A 19,382-nucleotide genomic window follows, 5' to 3' on the forward strand; every position below is an offset into this window, starting at 1 on the left:
TTTGGCGATGTAGTGTGCGCGGGAAGTCCATGGCATGCACAGCGTTGGTTAAACAGTCCGGCAACGACTTCACTGCTATGTCAATTGAGCACATCCATCCATCCAAGCCAGGTCTTGCAAGTTCTATTCAGCAGAAGACAGAGGTAAATGCAAATAATACGTATATTTAAATTAAGGTGGAACAGAGTAAGAATAAGTTAATAAAGAAATACATGCAAATGAATATAAGTAAGTAGAAATTGTACTTGTTGGTTCACCTGTTGTGTGAAGAGGCGAAGCTGCTGAATACACAGGTGCGGATAGTGAGAGAGAGAGAAAGTTGAGGAGATATCAGAATAAACAGACACTTCAGGTACAGGGGAAGCTCTGGGGAGTGTGGAAAAGATACAACGAGCGTTCCATCTAAACTAGTCAGCTGCTGGACTTGTGATCAGCCATGTACGGACCTGTGTAAATATTGTTGTTGCTGTTGTTGTTGTTGTTTGTGTAAATAGTGTATAAATTTGTTATGAATAAAACGTTTGAATAAAATCATTTTCATAAATTCAATGTTGATTATATTAAGATATAATTATATTGATTACTGATGTATTACTGTCTTTTTGTAAACTTTTCTTATTAATTCAATGTATTGATATTATTATACACACTGCGTAACTTTCTATTTTTATAAGTTGTTGTTGTTGTATATAAGTACATAAGTATCTAATAAACCATCAAAACAAAAAAGTTTTTCTTATATATTTCTCTTTCTATTCATCTGTACTGTTTACATTTAACATAGATGCTAAAAATGTAACAATAAAAATGATGGGGCGAGTCTTTATATATTATATACGCAAAACATAGTTATGTTACTGTGTTAACGCATTATATTAATTGCAAGAGTTGATAAAATTCCAGGTGTAGAAATCTTGAACATATCATGCAGGATGCGATACAGTATTCCAGTTTCTGTTGAAAGTTCCTGAAAAAGGTGAAAGTTAAAGTAAAGCATTTTAACAAATTTCATCAAACTTCTAATTTGCCAAATCTTAAGATATTTTTCCAATACCCAACCAGTTTTTACCGACTTAAAACACAATAAAATCGAAATTAAATAAAAATCCTACCATATAAATAATGATGGGGCGAGTCGTTATAAAAGTGGGGCGAGTCGTTATACATGTGGGGCGAGTCGTTATAAAAGTGGGGCGAGTCGTTATAACAAGTGGGGCGAGTCGTTATGGGGCGAGTCGTTAAGGGGGCGAGTCGTTAGTAAACCAAAAAATTGATTGTGTAAAATAATGAAGGAAGCGTTCCTGAACCATTCTATTATTGTATTTGTATAGGAAATATGTTTTACTGCAGGTTATTGATTATTTCTTATTTCTTTGAAGTAAATGATTATAAAACTTTAAACGTCAAAAGCCGCCGGATGTTTACTAATAAAATACCGCCATCTGATATTAGCTAGAATATATATGAGATGTCTTAGTGAATATATGTACGACGCAAAATCCGTATTGAAATAAAGCAAATACATGCTCTACTATTTTAAAGAAACCATTTATTAATAATATATGCACTGAACGCTCGTATTTAAAAAAAAATACAAATTAGAGTATTTTCCTTTTGTATTTTAAATGAAATTAAATGATAAACTGTTGATGTTGCTTCTTTGAGAATGACATGTTGTCTTTCACTTGCGTCCTAATTAAGCAATACAGATTAAATAAATAATTTAAAAGTAAAACTAATGTTGTCCTTGCTTTGCAACATTAAAACATTTGACTAAAACATGTGTGTTTTAGTCAATATGTAAAACTTAAATAACGTATACAGTATGTCCTTTATTTAACGTTTGGTATAAAATATTATGAAATAATACTGACATAATTTATGGTTTCCAAATACATAAATGACTTTTGAAAAGTTTAACATTAAATTTCATAGTTATTGAATTAAGTGTTGTGTGATCTAAACACAAAACAGGCCCCGTAGCATATGAGCAGTATTTGCCAATATCATAATTTGTGTGCATGGGGTTGTGAACGAGTGCTTGTTTCGCGGAGTGAGTGCGATTTGTTTCATGAACACGAGCACCGCATAACGGGTGCCAACGCTCGGCTGCGGGTGCAGTTTTGAATAAATGAAAGCTTGTCAGATTTTTTTTAAATTTTTTAGAGGTAACAGTGACCTTGACATTTGACCTAGTGACCCAAAATGGGTGTGGCGTGTATAACTCATCAAAGTGCATATAAATATGAAGTCTCAAAGTTGTAGGTGGAAGCACTTTGATTTTAGAGACAAATATGAAGGTTTTAGCACGACGCGGACGGCGGACGGCGAACGGCGGACGACGAGCTGGCTATGACAATACCTCGGGTTTCTCCGCAAACTGCCGAGCTTGTAAAAACGACCATAACGTATTTTATATGGAAAAAACACGGCTTTTAATGGGGGAAATTAAGTTAAAATGTACAGAAACTCGTCTGAAACCACACCAACTCTTGCTTAATGAGGTCATAAACATGTTATAATTAATATCTATTTCTACTTCTAAAATATAAATACCTTCTTTCAAGATGATATCGATTTGCGTGGATAGTATAAACTGTGTTTCACGTCAAGCAAAACAATCATGACGACCAAAGCGCCAGATAATATGCAATTGAAGTTGTGTGTGTATGCGTGTGTGTGTGTGTGTGTGTTTTATAATTGTGTTAAGTTTAACAAACTGCACTTGCTTATATATAGATGGTCCTTAAATTTTTATAATAGGTTGTAATATATCGCTAACACATAGATTAACATTTTAAGTTGGACTAAAACAAAATTATCTGTATTTGTTACCTCTGTTAATCAAATGTGAACACGACGGACGGAATTTATTAAAAATATAAAACACACGTTCAATAAACCCACAAAAGCAAATTTTTAGTTGCAAAGCATTTCCATTTCTCGCGCAGTTTAGGTCACACTATACTAATTGCAATCCCGATGTATCTTAATTTAAAACTCACAACTGTAACGAACTATAAATGCAATATTTTGCACGTAAAGACCCCATAACCATACTTTTTCCTTAAAGGGCATTTTAAACTGAATGTATTAACACATACACAATAAAAGGCACGCGTAACATTAAAGAGTGACATAGACACCCACAAACGCCTAACAACATAATAGATATATCATAAATAGTATTAGACTCATATATGCGTTAGTGTATGAATTTGCTTTACATGAGCAGACACAAAATTAGTATGGGATCTTACACTGAACCGTATATATATTCCCCATATCATGCAGCATGATTATACAGCATGACTTTAATTTACTAGTATTATATCGTGTTAAGTTAATTATCACTATAGAGAATACGCGGTCAATGCCTAGAATAGAGTCGGTTTATCGGGTGAAGCTTAGGAAATAAAGCGGCGGCGGCGACGACGACGGCGACCACCACGACGACCACCACCACCGCCACCGCCGCCACCACCGCCGCCGCCGCCACCACCACCACCACCACCACTACCTCTACAGTAACGGGACATGTAATATAAGACTCGATACAAACAATCAAAGTGTTACAATACAATACACTGTCAGCAACAGACGGCTCAAAATTATTTTGTTTCGCGTTTGTTAGTATACTAATTTGTTTGCTTTTCAAGTTTTAGTGATGATAACTTATTAACTTATGTCCTTTTTGTGAATATGTGAAAAAAAGTAAAATTGTCCTTCGACAATCTAGGAACAACAAGTCTCTTACTTCTTTGTGCGTTAAATTGCGGTAGTTGTACACGAACACTTTGTATATAGTAAACAATCATAGTATGTTTTTCAGTGTAATTCATAATTAAATTCCTTTAATTGAATACACGTGTAAATAAATCGAAATAAATATTCATTATATTCATCATTCTGCTTATGCAAAGAATCAAGCATGTCGTTTTAAGCGAATGATCAAATATTCACTTCACTCGCGGTTATATAATGGTTATATTCTATGTTTTACTACTTATGTCCATAGCATATATATATTTTTTCCAAGTGCCAGTGGATCGTTAGACTTGCTTGGTTTGGATAAACAAAATATTCTATGTTTTACTACTTAATTTGTCCATAACATATACAGATTATTTTAAAGTGTCAGTGGGTCGTTAGACTTGCTTGGTTTGGATAAACCAAACGATAATTTTGCAAATGTTTCTTTGTTACACATGTACCGACTTTGATTTGATTTGGTAGCATTAAGGACTAAGATATTACCATACCCAGACTAAAAAAGCTAATCAAAACATAAAGAGTCAGAATAATGTGGTTTGCCATGGAGTATAGAACGTGATGATAACCATAATAAATTATGCGTCGTTGATTTGTATCACACACAATATTTAGAGCTCATACATACAAGCACAGTTATTTGAAAGCCACATATGCACATAAACATGTTTATGAAGTTTGAACAGAATAACAACACAAACAATAATTACATACCAACATTCATTACATTCTAAAATTCACTGCCGATATACATCAGGCGACTATGTTTTCGCTGAATTAAAAGAAGTAAACCACTGAACATTTTAATAAATAGATAATGCCTTTTGTAATAATTCATGTAAAAATTATTTTTATATTTTCGAATTGACGATTTTTCATTATAACATAAACAATAGTAGACATAAAACAGTAAGACACTTTAAACGTTAATAAGCGGCTACTTGTTTAATTATCTTTAAGTCTATTGTTGAAAGAGATCATATTTGCAGACTCTTGATGAACGTTACACGATAATTAATATCTTACTCTTGACAACCTGGGAGATCGAGCTTCTTATATTTTATTATAATTGAATTGATTTATTTAATTTTATTTAGGGATTTATTGTATTTATTCATGTATACATTGTCATGATTTTTTTTATTACTTTATATTTGCAGCTATTATATTTTATTTTTTATCCGAATGCTATTTACGGTCGGAATGTGCAGAATTTGAACCAACCACTACGCACAACGCTCGCAACACTCATCCCCTAGTCGTAACCATGTAAGTTTGCCTTCAAACACACTAGCAACGAGTTCTCATGTACATGTAACGTGCTACCATTACAAAACGCAGGTTTTGAATTTGAATGGTTGTTTGTCCATAAAACACGTGTGTGCTTAATTATAAATGCAAATGTAAAGCACTACACATACTTTTTCAACGATTTTGATTGATAGCTATCAATAAAGGAACACATATTTTTAACATTTGTCTCAGTCGGGAGTGTTATTTTGCTTGTTTGAATCAGGGTCCTATACAAACTATGACCCTGTTTGAATGTAATGCATAAAGTTGTTTTCAAATCCATGACGTATCTTTTAAAATTGTCATTTAGCCATGTTAAAAAGTCCTTTTAAATATATTTTTAAATATATATATATAACAGCATGTATGCAATAAAAGGCAAAGCATAAGTACACATTAGTAAACATTATGCAATTGTGATTCGCCAAGAATCAGTTAAGCGTGTAATTCAAGTTTATGATGTTCTTCCGCGCATGAGGCTGCATTATGCGAAAACCCTGAGTGTGTCCCAGCACTCCTACATAATTTATTTAGTAGACTCACACAAGTTGGAAATAATGTTAAATTACACTCGCTGTCATGGCCCGTGAAAACTTCTGGTTCAGTTTGTACTATTATTTGCTTGGCCAGTTCAAGTGCCTGGAATCGCTTGGTAGCTCGAGAATGCATATTTGGCATATGGGCACTTTTGTTAACTTTTTCTAACTAGTATGCCAAGGTGATCATGATTTGAATGAGGGTCAGCAGCCCCCGAAAAGTGTTTTGTTTTTGTTTAGGTGTTTTATGTCTGTTTCCAAAAAGTATTTCACTCATATCATGGTTTGTTTTCCTGGGCTAGCTGGTTTACCAGTACTAAAGTACATAATTATTTATATATGTGCATATATGAACATTAATAAATGTGAATTTTATTAAATGCACACTAATAAATGTGCATTTATTATATGCACATTATCGATCTCATATAAAACATGTGATACAACGCACAGTTGCAAACTGAAATACTTTATTGGAGATTATAAAAGGTTACTAACGCAATAAAACAAGGAGAAACGCCTCATTTAAATATAAACAAAAACACACAAACTCGAAGAAAATACATAAACACTACATGATCCTTACACATTCCAAAAACAATTACATAACACAAATACCATCGAAATTTTTTTTATTAAAAGTGAAATCATTCAAAGCAGGTGTAAGAAGACATTAACCATAAACATCTTGATGGAATAATCCTAATAAGAGTGAGAGTAGAACATGAAGAACACAATGAAAAAAAAACACTAGAAAACATATTTAGCAAACCTTGAAAAAGATACAAGTGAACAAAGCAATTATCTTCTTGTCGTAAATGACGTTCAAGTAACCAAGAGAACACCAATTTTTGAAGAGCAATGCTTATTTTATGAAAACCCCTACAAACGGTTCAAGCAAGTTAAACTATTAAACCCAAATTTCAGTACTCCACCATCTGCTTTCAATGATAATAAAAGCTGTTTATGTGATATAAAAAAAAGTATCTCTTTAAAAGCAAATTATGAAACTCATGGGAAATATGAACAACAGTACGCCATTTTTCCGACGTTTAGTGTACAGTGAATTATGAGACGGATATTTTCAAATTGAAGATGGGCTAAGCAGGTAAGGAGATGTGTGCGCATCGGAGGCGCATCGGACACTGTTCATATTAAATTATAAAACCCATTGGACAAGTAAATTTAAATTTAGATGGAATGCAGCTCTAACAAAGCAATGAGTTAAATTATTGTGTCATAAAGTCATGCAAAAAAACGTGCATCACTTGGTCTCTACTGGTTTCAGAGATTTGTGTTTATATGTTCATGATTTTCCTCTTGCTTCGTTTATATTCTTGTATAACCTCATGTGCCTCTTCAAGTATTCAAGGGACCACTCTGGTTACATGGATAACCACACATTTAACAATCTTTAAAGTCTGAATCCCATGGACACATGGAAACTACACACCTAACACTTTTGTAAGTCTTCCACCCACGGATACATGGATATCATAACCACACGCCCAAAACTTTTTAAAGTCTTCCTCCCATAGATATATGGATAACTACACACCGAACACTTTTCAAAGTCTTCCTCCCATGGATCTATGGATAGCCACACACCTAACACTATTTAAAGTCTTCCTCCCGTATGTATCCTCATGCGTTTCTTCAAATCATCACTATGGTTACAAGTATATCAAAGCATGCTTCTTCACATGTCTCTTCATGTCATCACTCTGGACACATGCAAAACCACACATTTAACACGTGTATGGTCTCTCGCCTGTATGGATCATCATCTGTGTCTTTAATCAACCACTCTCTTTACATGCATAATCACACATCTTACAAGTGTACGGTCTCTCTCCTGTGTGTATCATCACATGTGTCTTCAAGTGACCACTGTTTTATCATGCAAAATCACACAATTTCACCTGTACGATCTTTCTCCTGTATGTCTCATCATGTGTGCCTTCAACTGACCACTGTTTTTACATGCAAAACCACACACTCAACACCTGCACGGTCTCTATCCTGTATGTATCATCATGTGTGTCTTAAACAAACTTCTTTGTTTACATGCATAACCACACACCTTACACTCGTACGGTCTCGCTTGTATGTATAATCATGTGTATCTTCAACAAATTATTTTGTTTACACGCATAATCACACACCTAACACTTGTCCGGTCTCAAGCCTGCATGTATCGTCATGTGTGTCTTCAACAAACTACTTTGTTTACATGCAAAATCACACATTTTACACCTGTATGGTCTCTCTCCTGTATGTATCTTCATGTGTCTCTGCAAGGTACCACTTTGGCTACATTCATAACCACACTCCCCACACTTGTACGGTTTTTCTCCTGTATGTATCCTCATGTGTATCTTCAAGATTTCACTCAATTTACATTCATAGCCACACACCTCACATTTGTACTGTCTTTCTCCTGTATGTATCATCATGTGTTTCTTCAAGCTACCACTACGTTTAAATTCATAACCACACACCTCACACTTATACGGCCTTTCTCCTGTATGTATCCTTATGTGTTCCTTCAATTGATTACTATATTTACATGCATAATCACACTCCTCACATTTATACGGTCTTTCTCCTGTGTGTATTCTCATGTGTCTATTCAACGAACCACGCTCTTTACATGCATAATCACATATCTTACATGTGTATGGTCTCTCTCCTGTATGCATCTTCATGTGTATCTTCAAGTTACCACTCCTGTTACATTCATAACCACACAATTCACACTTGTACTGTCTTTCTCCTGTATGTATCCTAATGTGTGTCCGCAAGTGACCTCTACGTTTACATGGAAAGCCACACACTTCACACTTGTACCATTTCTCTCCTGTATGTATCATCATGTGTCTCTTCAAATTACCTTTCTCTTTGCATTCATAATCACACACACCACACGTGTACGGTGTTTCTCCTGTGTGTATCCTCATGTGTCTTTTCAAATTACCTTTATGTTTACATTCATAGCCACACACCTCACACTTGTATGGTCTTTCTTCTGTATGTTTCCTCATGTGTCTCTTCAAATTACCTTTCTCATTACATTCATAATCACACACCTCACACGTGTACGGTGTTTCTCCTGTGTGTATCCTCATGTGTCTTTTCAAATTACCTTTCTGTTTACATTCATAGCCACACACCTCACACGTGTATGGTCTTTCTTCTGTATGTTTCCTCATGTGTATCTTCAAGTGACCACTGTTTTTACTGGAATCAATGCACACGTTTTTGTCTCTCATGACGCCAAGTTCTCTGGCGAATTCGTCACCGTACCAGACCAGCAATTCCTCTCCTGTAGCAATAGAAATATGAACAAGTTATTAAATAAAAAACTACAAACAATTAATACCTTAATAAATGTGAATTACATGTATACCCCACATTTATTTCTGGAAATGAGCATGTGCAGTAATTTAATTTTATTTAATGTATTAGTTATTGTTTATTTTTTCAACATATTCTATAGTTTTGATTCTGAGAATGAAATGTAGGGCAGGTTTTGAGTCAAGCTATTGTTTTAGTTAATTATGTTTTTCTTGCTATTTGAACAAGAGATGTGTTTGTCAGAAACACAATGCCCCCTATTGCGCCGCTTTGAAAAAAAAAATGTTGACCTTTGACCTTGAACGATGACCTTGACCTTGAACTTCCACCACTCAAAATGTGCAGCTTCATGTGAACGCTGCTTTGAAAAAAAAGTGTTGACCTTTGACCTTGAAGGATGACGTTGAAGGATGACCTTGACCTTAAACTTCCACCACTCACAATGTGCAGCTTCATGAAAACGCCACTTTGAATTAATTTTTTGTTGACCTTTGACCTTGAAGGATGACTTTGACCTTCAACTTCCACCACTCACAATGTGCAGCTTCATGAGAATGACGCTTTGAAATTTTATTAAAAAAAATTGACCTTTGACCTTGAAGGATGACTTGACCTTGAAGGATGACTTTGACCTTAAACTTTCACCACTAACAATGTGCAGCTTCATAAGAACGCCGCTTTGGTTTTTTTTATTTGTTTTAAACCTTTGACCTTGAAGGATGACCTTGACCTTGATGGATGACCTTGACCTTGAACTTCCACCACTCACAATGTGCAGCTTCATAGGAACGCCGCTTTGAATTTTTTTATTTTTTTTACCTTTGACCTTGAAGGATGACCTTGACCTTGAAGAATGACCTTGACCTTGAACTTCCACCACTCACAATGTGCAGCTTCATGAGAACGCCGCATTATTTTTTTTTTGACTTTTGACCTTGAAGGATGACCTTGACCTTGAACTTCCACCACTCAAAATTTGCAGCTTAACGAGATACACATGCATGCCAAATATCAAGTTGCTATCTTCAATATTGAAAAAGTTATGGCCAATGTTAAAGTTTTCGGACGGACAGACGCCATATATTTGACATTTGACCTTGAAGGATGACCTTGACCTTCACTTTTCACCAGGTCAAATGTGCAGCTGGGTGAGATGCACATGCATGCCAAATATCAAGTTTCTATCTTCAATAATGAAAAAGTTATGGCCAACGCTAAAGTTTTTTTTCGGACCGACTGACAGACTGACACACATACTGACATACTGACTGACTGACGGACAGTTCAACTGCTATATGCCACCCTACCAGGGGCATAAAAATGTGTATGTTTTGAATGGAATGGTAGAGAAGAAACGCAAGGTGTAAAAACAAACAATTGAGCCTCAATCTGTGAAATTGGGGTTTAATGCATTTGCGTAAAGTGTCATCCCAGACACTTAGTGAGAAGCAGGTTTTTCTATTACTTGGATTTGCTTTGATTTTCCTGAAATTCAGTCTTGTGTATGCGAGCAAGTTTTTTCTGTCAAGACAATTTTTGTTACATCCCTAATTTTGATTTGATAAATTTCTACTGCAATTCCAAGCTCACGGCAACAAATTACATTTTCAGAAAGAGGAAGATATGTCATGTATTGTAATGTAAGGGACACATCTTGTATTGTCTTGTTTAAGCATGAGTACAGAAAATATTTGTATTGAGGTTTACATATGGTGAAATCCGGTTTGGTATCATTTAAATACTTTAGATTAATACATGTATCACAAATACTAATTATTTGAATAGTTTGAAGCGCTAGTAAAAATATTTGTTATTAATGAACATCGTGAAAACCATTAAAAGTCCACGGGCTTTTAGTTTGCCAATATCAATAGTACTCTTACTGTACTTAAAGTACAAAAACGTAACGTTTACAATTTTTACCCCCCCCCCCCCCATTTATGCAATTTATAAGTACACCATTGTCCATTTCAGAAAATGACACGAAAAAAGACACGGCTTACCTTACAGAGGCCAAAGAACGCCTACAAAAATAAGATCGTTGTGACCAAGCATAAAACAATACACACCAAGCTGCTAACAAGATCAAATGTTGAAAACAAAATAACTTGCGGAAAACGAAGTTTAACCAAAACTCCAATGAAATCACCACCAATCCGCACAGACTAATCAGGGACAACAATCTCCGCTTTTATGACATTTTCGTTTAAATAAAGTGTCTTCTTAGCAAAAATACAGTTTATGCGGAGAGTGTCTCCCTGATGCGGACTGCACCGGCTAATCTGGGAGTACACTTTACGCACATGCATTAAGCCAAGTTGTCTCAGAACACGACTCAAATGAAGTACCATATAAGAAGGGTTGATAAAAGCTTATTATTTTCATATGCTTAAGCGAAATGATCCGGTTATCATTCACTAGAATTTTCGCTCGTTTTTTTAATGGCTTAAAATAACTTACTGTCATAGCATATATATATAACTTTACAATAACTTCGCTTCATTGTTATTTTAGCGAATACAAATATGTTTAGAACTCGTTTAAGTGAAACTGTACATCTTATTTTTGTCCACTGCAATTATTAATTTAAAGGACATTTTTTATGTTTTGTTTTCTTCAGAAACCACGTGTTTGACTGTGTACGAAAAAAATATCAAAAAGCAAGAAAGAAGATGGGCACAGTGTCTTCCTCACGGACATCTTTACAGCTCGGGTCTATCGGTGTACGTTGGGAAAAAGCGCGAAGAAATGAGTAAAAAATCCTGCCATCTGATAAGATGGGCATACATTAACGTAAATAATTGACAGTATGGACGAAGAAATAATTTCGATGTGACAATTTTCATAAACGGCAGTTTGCTTTGTAAATTAAAACTATTCAAAATAAGGGTACAATTGTATTCACATTTCCTTCCTACGTCTTTTTTTCACATACCATAGAGTTTGAGACATAGCTACGGTGGCATAAAGGGGATACAGGAAATGTTTTAATTAACGGTCTCTATCACGTGCACATGTGATAGCTATGACGTGCGCAAGCGATAGCTATGACGTGCACACGCGATAACTATGACGTGCGAACGCGATAGCTATGACGTGCACAAGCAATAACTATGACGTGCGCACGCGATAGCTATTACGTGCGCACGCGATAGCTATGACGTGCGCACGCGATAGATTTGACGTGCGCATGCGATAGTTATCACGTGCGAACGTCATAGCTGACCAATCAGAAAAGGTATCAGATAAGTGATTATTCAGATATAATTCGCTGTAAAAACACACCATGTGCTCAGTGCGCTAGTTACAAAATGGCTGACATTTCGAAAGGTTTCATTAGTCAATTATTTCTTTCACATGCGCAACCTGTTCTGATCTGATACCTTTTCTGATTTGTCAGCTATGGCGTGCGCACGTAATTGCTATCGCGTGCGCACGTCATAGTTTTCGCGTACGCACGCGATGGACACAGTAAAATAAAACATTTCCTTTGTCCCCTTTTGCCACCGTACCTTACCGCCGATGCAGCATATTGTTTAATGTGTGCATTGTTCTGAACCAAAAAATTCCCTGCGATATTTGATATCAAAGACAATTGGTTATGAATATTCATCCAAATGTTGAACAGATATATTTTGTTGCATACAAACGGATTTTGTAATATTGTCCTGTACTCAGTATGCAAGATTAAATTCTATACGATGAAAAGTGTGTGGGCTTAGTTTAGCTGTTCAAATTAAAACTGCCGTCGTAATTAAGATGTCTTATAAATTGCTGTTTCTAAATGATTGTTCAATAACAAAACGCTAACTTGATTTATTTATTTCAAAACAATAATAGGAAAAACATGGATTTGCGTTTATGTGTTCACAAATCAGCAATATCACAGATAATTAAATTAAATCACAGTGTTAATCATGAGAACAGGTAAATAAAAGTTACGTTGGAATATCACAACAGAATCACCATAATAAAAAAATATAATCAATAATAAACAGAAGATAATTCAAGCGTATCACTCTCCCAGAGGATAACCATGACGACATGGCTGTGTAAAAATTGCACCTATACAATCACTTGAAGTAAATCACATATTATACATTGTGTTAAAATTTGTTGCACAATTAAAAACTTGCAAATAAAAGTAAACAACATAAAACACAAATAGCGTTTACACGTTTCAGCTTGTTTCTTAAGTTGATGGCGTATTATTGCTTGAAACTGCATTGGTATTGTTATCTTGTTTGCACAATTTCTGATGCTTATACAAATTCGGCTTGTGAGAATATGTCTTCCCGCATTTGCATGCATGTTTCTTGGCCCCAAGATGCATAGCCATGTGATCATCATACTGGTCTCTCCTTTTCATTTCATGTCCGCATGTGTCACATTTAAACGTTGCTTCTTGGTGTTGTGTCATGTGCGCTCTTAGGTCTGCCATTATTGCGAACGACCTCCCACATGTCTCGCAGGCAAACTCTTTAGTTTCCTTATGTGCTGCGCACCTACAGAAAAGAAAACACCAGTTTGCAAAAGAAAACATACAAGGAAAAACAACAGATGTACACGTCGGACGTGTATGCTTCACATTTTTGTAGTTTAATACAAAATATTGCGGTAAAAACCATAAAAAAAACTGATCAAGTATTTCATATTTTATAGAGTGACTTGACGTTTTATGACGCAAAAGTAGATTTAACTTGATCCAATGCGAATGTTTTTTTTAACTTTTGTCATTCTAGAAGATACGCAGTTTGTCATATCCGCAACTAAAAACTGTGCAACGAAGTTTTAGTATTGTTTTGAAACTCATGTCCCGCCATGAAATAGATCCACCTTAACATGTCAAACGTTGTTTGGATCATTAATGACAAAAAAAACAATCGAAAATTAACCTGGTGTTTTTGGTTTTCTTTTTCGAAAATGCATCGTTCCAATTGAGTATACATTCCATGCTTTGTCAATGGGTATGTACATTTCGTAAGAGCCATCATCAGCAATTGCAAGAATTGTAACATAAACATTTTACCAATTTCGAAACAATTTTGGTTGCAATGTGTCGTAATAATCGGCAATAAACAGTAACAGTCATATGTGCTTGAATACAAAAGAATAGTCTCACTCACGTTTCTGAAAATGCCTAATTTTCACAAAACAATCTTACCTGTGCCTTGTTAAATTAGCTTTGCTGTAGAACATCCGTCCACAACATCTGTATGGCGCTACCCCCGTATGTTTTCTTTAATGATCGTTTAATCCTGAGGCGCTTCGAAAAGCCTCGCCGCATATTCTACACAAACCAAGTCTGGAAATAAATATTTACCTAGCTCTTTACCAATTTTTACGTGAAACATATCATAAATATTTTAATCCGTGTAACATATCATTTTTTATTTACGCATTTATCTTTTTACATATTGATTGGTAAGCCGTCAAGAATATCGTACATATTCTAGATGATGTTTCTCGAATTTCTCCTTCAATTTTGTGGTATGACCTATGTTAATTTTATGAAATATATTACACAACGCCTTTATTCCGTGAAAACTATCATTTAAAAATATTCACTTTGAAATAAATTCAAAGGGTAAGCGAGAAAAGTACTCAGTAATATATAACATGTAAGGTACCATTACACGCGGAATTCGATTCCGCATATGATAGGCTACATCTTAGCAAATTAAAATCAAACATTTAGGTACAAGAAATAAAAATAATACTCTTACCGAGACAATGACGCCGCCATTATCCGTGTTTCATATCAAAATAAAACCACGTGATTCCCCGCAGTGGTTTATATCTGTGTGAATCTATGAATAAAGTCATTTGTGAGTTATCCACCAATGAGTTCAGAGCAGACATGGCAAAAGAGCGTCACAATTTACAGGCCAGTCTGGCCTACTCGGAGAAATAATTTACAGGCCAGTTGTTTATTTCACAGGCCTCAATTTTAACTGTAAAATCCTGGAGGAACATTGCATTATACATTCAAAAAGTAAATGTTAACATTAGTTTGATTTATGAATGGGCAAAAATTAGTGTGAACAGCCTGATAAGAAAAAATAAATTAAGTGTATTTTTCAGTTTGTGTAAAATAATAACACATATTAACATACATACACTATTGAGTTGTATTGATGTATTTAACATAGAATTATTAATATATTAAAAAAATTTACCTTTTATTATCTTCCATTTCACTAACATGCCATAACAGTAAACTTTATAGAGTGACAAACATAAAATTGAAAGGCGTGTGCTCATTTCAAACTTGAAATTAATTTGAAAAATGATTGCGTCTTAAATTATGCAATAGCGAACAACTTCAATGCCTTCAGCGCTTTGATTTTGTTTTCGATTAGATTCATTTTCATCAATTTTTAATTTACATTTCGTCGAAAGTGGAATGCCAAAAATGGCAAGCGAACGTTGCCACATTCTGAACACGAATGATAAGTGGTACAAGTTCAATATTTTTGTTAAATTCATATCTGTGTTTGCCAATTAAAATATTTTGACAAGTTACAAATGGGTCGTACTGTTCTTAATTGAAACAATGGTGCAGGCCTACTAACTGTTACAACAATTAACAACCTTTGGCCAACAGGTTCCAAGAAGGGGTCTCGACTTCTTTGCTGACATTCACACATTATTGTTATCAAAACATCGTGACAATTAACAAGCACTTTCTCCATTTAAGCGTGGTCCGCCTAACCGTGAACAGCGAATGTGTTTAGATTGTCGTCTGCTAAAATTCATCAATACACAAGTGTCTACTGTGAGCCTGCGCCAATCGAATAGGAAAAGAGGCAGAGTTAAGACTGATGGAGACGTGTGCAAAACACATTCAGTCTGCAGAAAGCAGTGTTGATTGAAGAGTTATTTTAATTGACAGCTTACGACACGGGTTGATATTTTCGGCATATGACCAATTTTGAGGAAGTACAGTGGACATCATAGGGTTTTGTTATCGGCGGATGGAAACAATTATCGGGCGTAATATACTGCCGTACGCCACTTAGTGCAAGCCCTGCTACTTTCAATACTGTTTAATGCAAACCTTCTTTTATTGTGATAAAAACCTAGGCAATAAATATTTTATATCACAAAAATTAGGGCAAGTAATATTCTTTCATTGCCAAACAGATTGTGTTTTACATGGCTCACAATAGGACAGATAATTTAATATTCAAATAATTATTGGCAATGGAACCAACATTAGGACAGAAAAACGTGCACATATATTGACGTTTAGGGCTCGCGCTGTCGTTTATTTGAGCCATTTGCGAAAATACTTAGACTTTGGCTCACGAAAAGTCTGATATGCAAATATGCTAAACTATTGTACAGTAATTCTATTTCAAAATATCCGCCATTTTAACCCTGACTGGTTTTCTATATTTTTATCTTTGTTTCAATGAAAGTGTGTGCAACATTGAGTTCGCTTACACATGTGATGAAGTTGTTGAATAAAACGTAAGAATGGGTGGAGCTTTTGGGTATTATTAGGTCGTTCATGCACAGACACTGTATACTTGGAATACACAGTTAAAACTGTCGTCTGCCAACAATATAGCGCATATAAGGTTTTTCTAGGCCGGAGGCTGTAGTATGCAAGACCTGGAGTGTGTCTCAGACAGATCTCAGACTTGAGGAGAAGTTTGAATTATAGCTCCAATGTCCAACTATTTATTTAATACCCAAGGTATTTAATATTGTTGCGGCCTTGTGCTGTGGGGAAACTCGTGAGAACCCGGAGAAAACCACACCTTTCCTGTATAGGGACAATCGAGCAAACCCATATGTGCTGGTAAAGGGAATTGAACCCGTATTGCCAAGGTGAGACTGCTCTAATCAGACAAAACCTCATTGAATATCACATATCTTTAGTCATAAAACATGCCTGTATACCTGGTGAAACTGGCTTCATTGTGCAGTAATAGATGCCTCCTTTGTACTGGAATGCTACAATGTTCTGATCTGCCTCCGTCATTGCACAGTTCACGTATATCATCCAGTTAGAGGTGGCCTTGTTCTGGGCATCCACAATATGGCTCGCGTTGCCTTCCTTATATATCTAAATTGCATAGAATCTTATACCATGAAAAACAACAACTGAACAAGATGGATACACAAGCAAACATCAAACCTAATATACCATACACGCTATTTCATTGTGAGTAAATCAATTACTCCCTAATCTTAATTGCTTCAAAAAACTAAATCGAACAACAACACAACAGATAGGTATAAGGCATGTTATTGGTATAATATCGAATATAAAACGAAGAAATACGATCAATATCAAAAACTATCTAAATAGAACCAATTTAGAAACGAGAATAATTTCATTTTTTAAGAGCAAAAATTGTTCAAACTAGAATACAAACGAATGCATTTCTAAATTAAACAGAGGCAGTTATCATACAATATTCTCAACAGCACAAACAGACTCAGTAATTTGTTCTTAATTTCTAAGTTTCATTCATGTAAAATACAACACATGTAGTATAGTAATTTACAATTTTGAATTGCATACTACTTTTAAATAATGAATTAGTTTAACATAAGATGTGTTAAATCTATTCATGCCAGCATGATTATTTAACACAAAATTGTTAACTTGAAATGCCTCACAGCTACAAAGACCCAAATAACATATATTGACACGGACAAGTCAATTTTTAATTCTATTGCAGTCAAATAGAAAAATATTCCATAATTCAGCCAAAACTGTTGCAGTTAAAATTACTCTCTTAACAATCATCTTCACACTAAGGAAAATCAGCTCTCAAAGTCAGAGCAAAATCTGTCAATTACTTACAGGCATTAAAGACTAATTTTTGGGACTATATATTCTATACTTGAAAAACAAACAAGGGACAAAATTGTCACAAAACCCAGTTTTCAATAAAAAATATTTATAACTAGAGCTTTGTCACAGACTTGACGTATACCCCCACGTGCTGCATCAACACAGAATATTTTGCATGCTGTCTTCACAAAACAAGAGAAGCTAATTTGTGGCGATATTTAAGAATTATTATGCAATTATCATTTATGGCCATTTTGATTGTTGAACTCAAAGTATGACCTTGACCTTGGAGATATTGACGTAATTCTTTCACGTGACACACCGTCCAATGATGGTGAACAAATGTGCCAAATGATTTTAAAATCTCACAATGAACAACATAGTTATGGCCCGGACAAGCTCATTTATGGCCATTTTTGACCTTTGAACTCAATGTGTGACCTTGACCTTGGAGATATCCACGTAATTCTTTCACACGACACACCGTCCAATGATGGTGAACAAATGTGCCAAATGATTTTAAAATCGCACAATGAACGACAAAGTTATGGTCCGGACAAGCTTGTTCCGGCCGCCCGCCGGCCAACATTCGCCAATCTAATAACCAGTTTTTTCTTCTTCCTTACTCTGCCAAACATTGTCGCAGAAAGAGTTCCTTTAATAACAATTACCTCCAGAAAAAAAGATAGCTCAACTGTGAGAACTTGAACTCAACCCAGTAATGAAAGATGTGTAAAACAGACAAATGACATAATTCTGCCGAAACTTGCTGCAGCCAAAGTTCATTTCGTTGCAATCATCTATGCATTAAAAGATTTATCTTTGATTTTTGCGGAAGATTCGCCAAATAGTTACAGAGAAAAAACATACATCAGACAAAGGACCTTAATCCTGCCCAAACTCCTGTAAGTCCCTATACCTTTTTTTCAGTATCATCTACAAATTAGTTATTGAACAATTTGTGCGAGCTCCATCCAGTAGTAAAAGAGAAGTTGAAATTACAAGCTTTGGGGTGAACAGACATGTTTAATGCTTCCCACACGGTGGTGGCATAATACACATTACATCCCCTATATAGACTGCTAGATAGATAATGCATTTGTTGAGAGAAAAAAACGCAGCTCCTTATTTTCAATCATTTGGACTTTATGAAATAACCCTTGCATTTCAAACTAAAAAAGGTATCTATGCATCGAGCTTTGAATTAGGGTTCACCTCACCTTTACCTGCCAGCAATATCCTGACTTCTGGTTGTCAGCAACGATATCGCCCCCATATGGTCCAAACATGACCCTGGATTCCAGTCCCTCTTTGGAAAATACTCCAAGACCAGCTCCAGCTATTTTGGACGTTTTGATTACAAGGCAATCTGGCAAGGTATGGTCAGCTTTAAAGGAGTCCCCATCTTGCACCTGCAATTATATTAAGGCAAATGAGAATGTACGGAAACACTCTTTTGTATTGAAATAATAAGGGCATATTTAAGGCATTTCTTAAATATATAATATTTACATATATTAAAACAATGAAAAGTTTTTACATTCATTACCAGTAATACAAATCTCAAGAAACAGTCTCATAAGCATATAATATTATATGTTTGTTTTTCC

General features: G+C 35.2%; 1 protein-coding gene across 10 annotated transcripts in view; it reads right to left on the reverse strand.

The window, feature by feature from the left end:
• Positions 1-6,215: 6,215 nt before the first annotated feature.
• LOC127853436 (PR domain zinc finger protein 5-like) overlaps positions 6,216-19,382 on the reverse strand; it is a 28,660-nt gene continuing 15,493 nt past the window's right edge. For 6 of the 10 annotated variants that reach the window (XM_052387975.1, XM_052387970.1, XM_052387974.1 and 3 more), the window contains 3 exons: positions 18,993-19,184; positions 16,869-17,034; positions 6,216-8,925 (listed from right to left, as the gene is read on the reverse strand). In XM_052387975.1, the coding sequence (XP_052243935.1) occupies positions 7,766-8,925; positions 16,869-17,034; positions 18,993-19,184 (1,518 nt within the window). In that variant the 3' untranslated portion in view covers positions 6,216-7,765. Of the gene's footprint in view, positions 8,926-10,960; positions 10,982-12,671; positions 13,463-14,121; positions 14,263-14,683; positions 14,768-16,868; positions 17,035-18,992; positions 19,185-19,382 lie in introns of those variants that run through there. The other 4 variants (XR_008036606.1, XM_052387976.1, XM_052387977.1 and 1 more) reach the window with 4 other exon arrangements.

The sequence above is a fragment of the Dreissena polymorpha genome, chromosome 12, assembly GCF_020536995.1.
Source record: "Dreissena polymorpha isolate Duluth1 chromosome 12, UMN_Dpol_1.0, whole genome shotgun sequence".
NCBI classification, from domain to species: Eukaryota; Metazoa; Mollusca; class Bivalvia; order Myida; family Dreissenidae; genus Dreissena; species Dreissena polymorpha.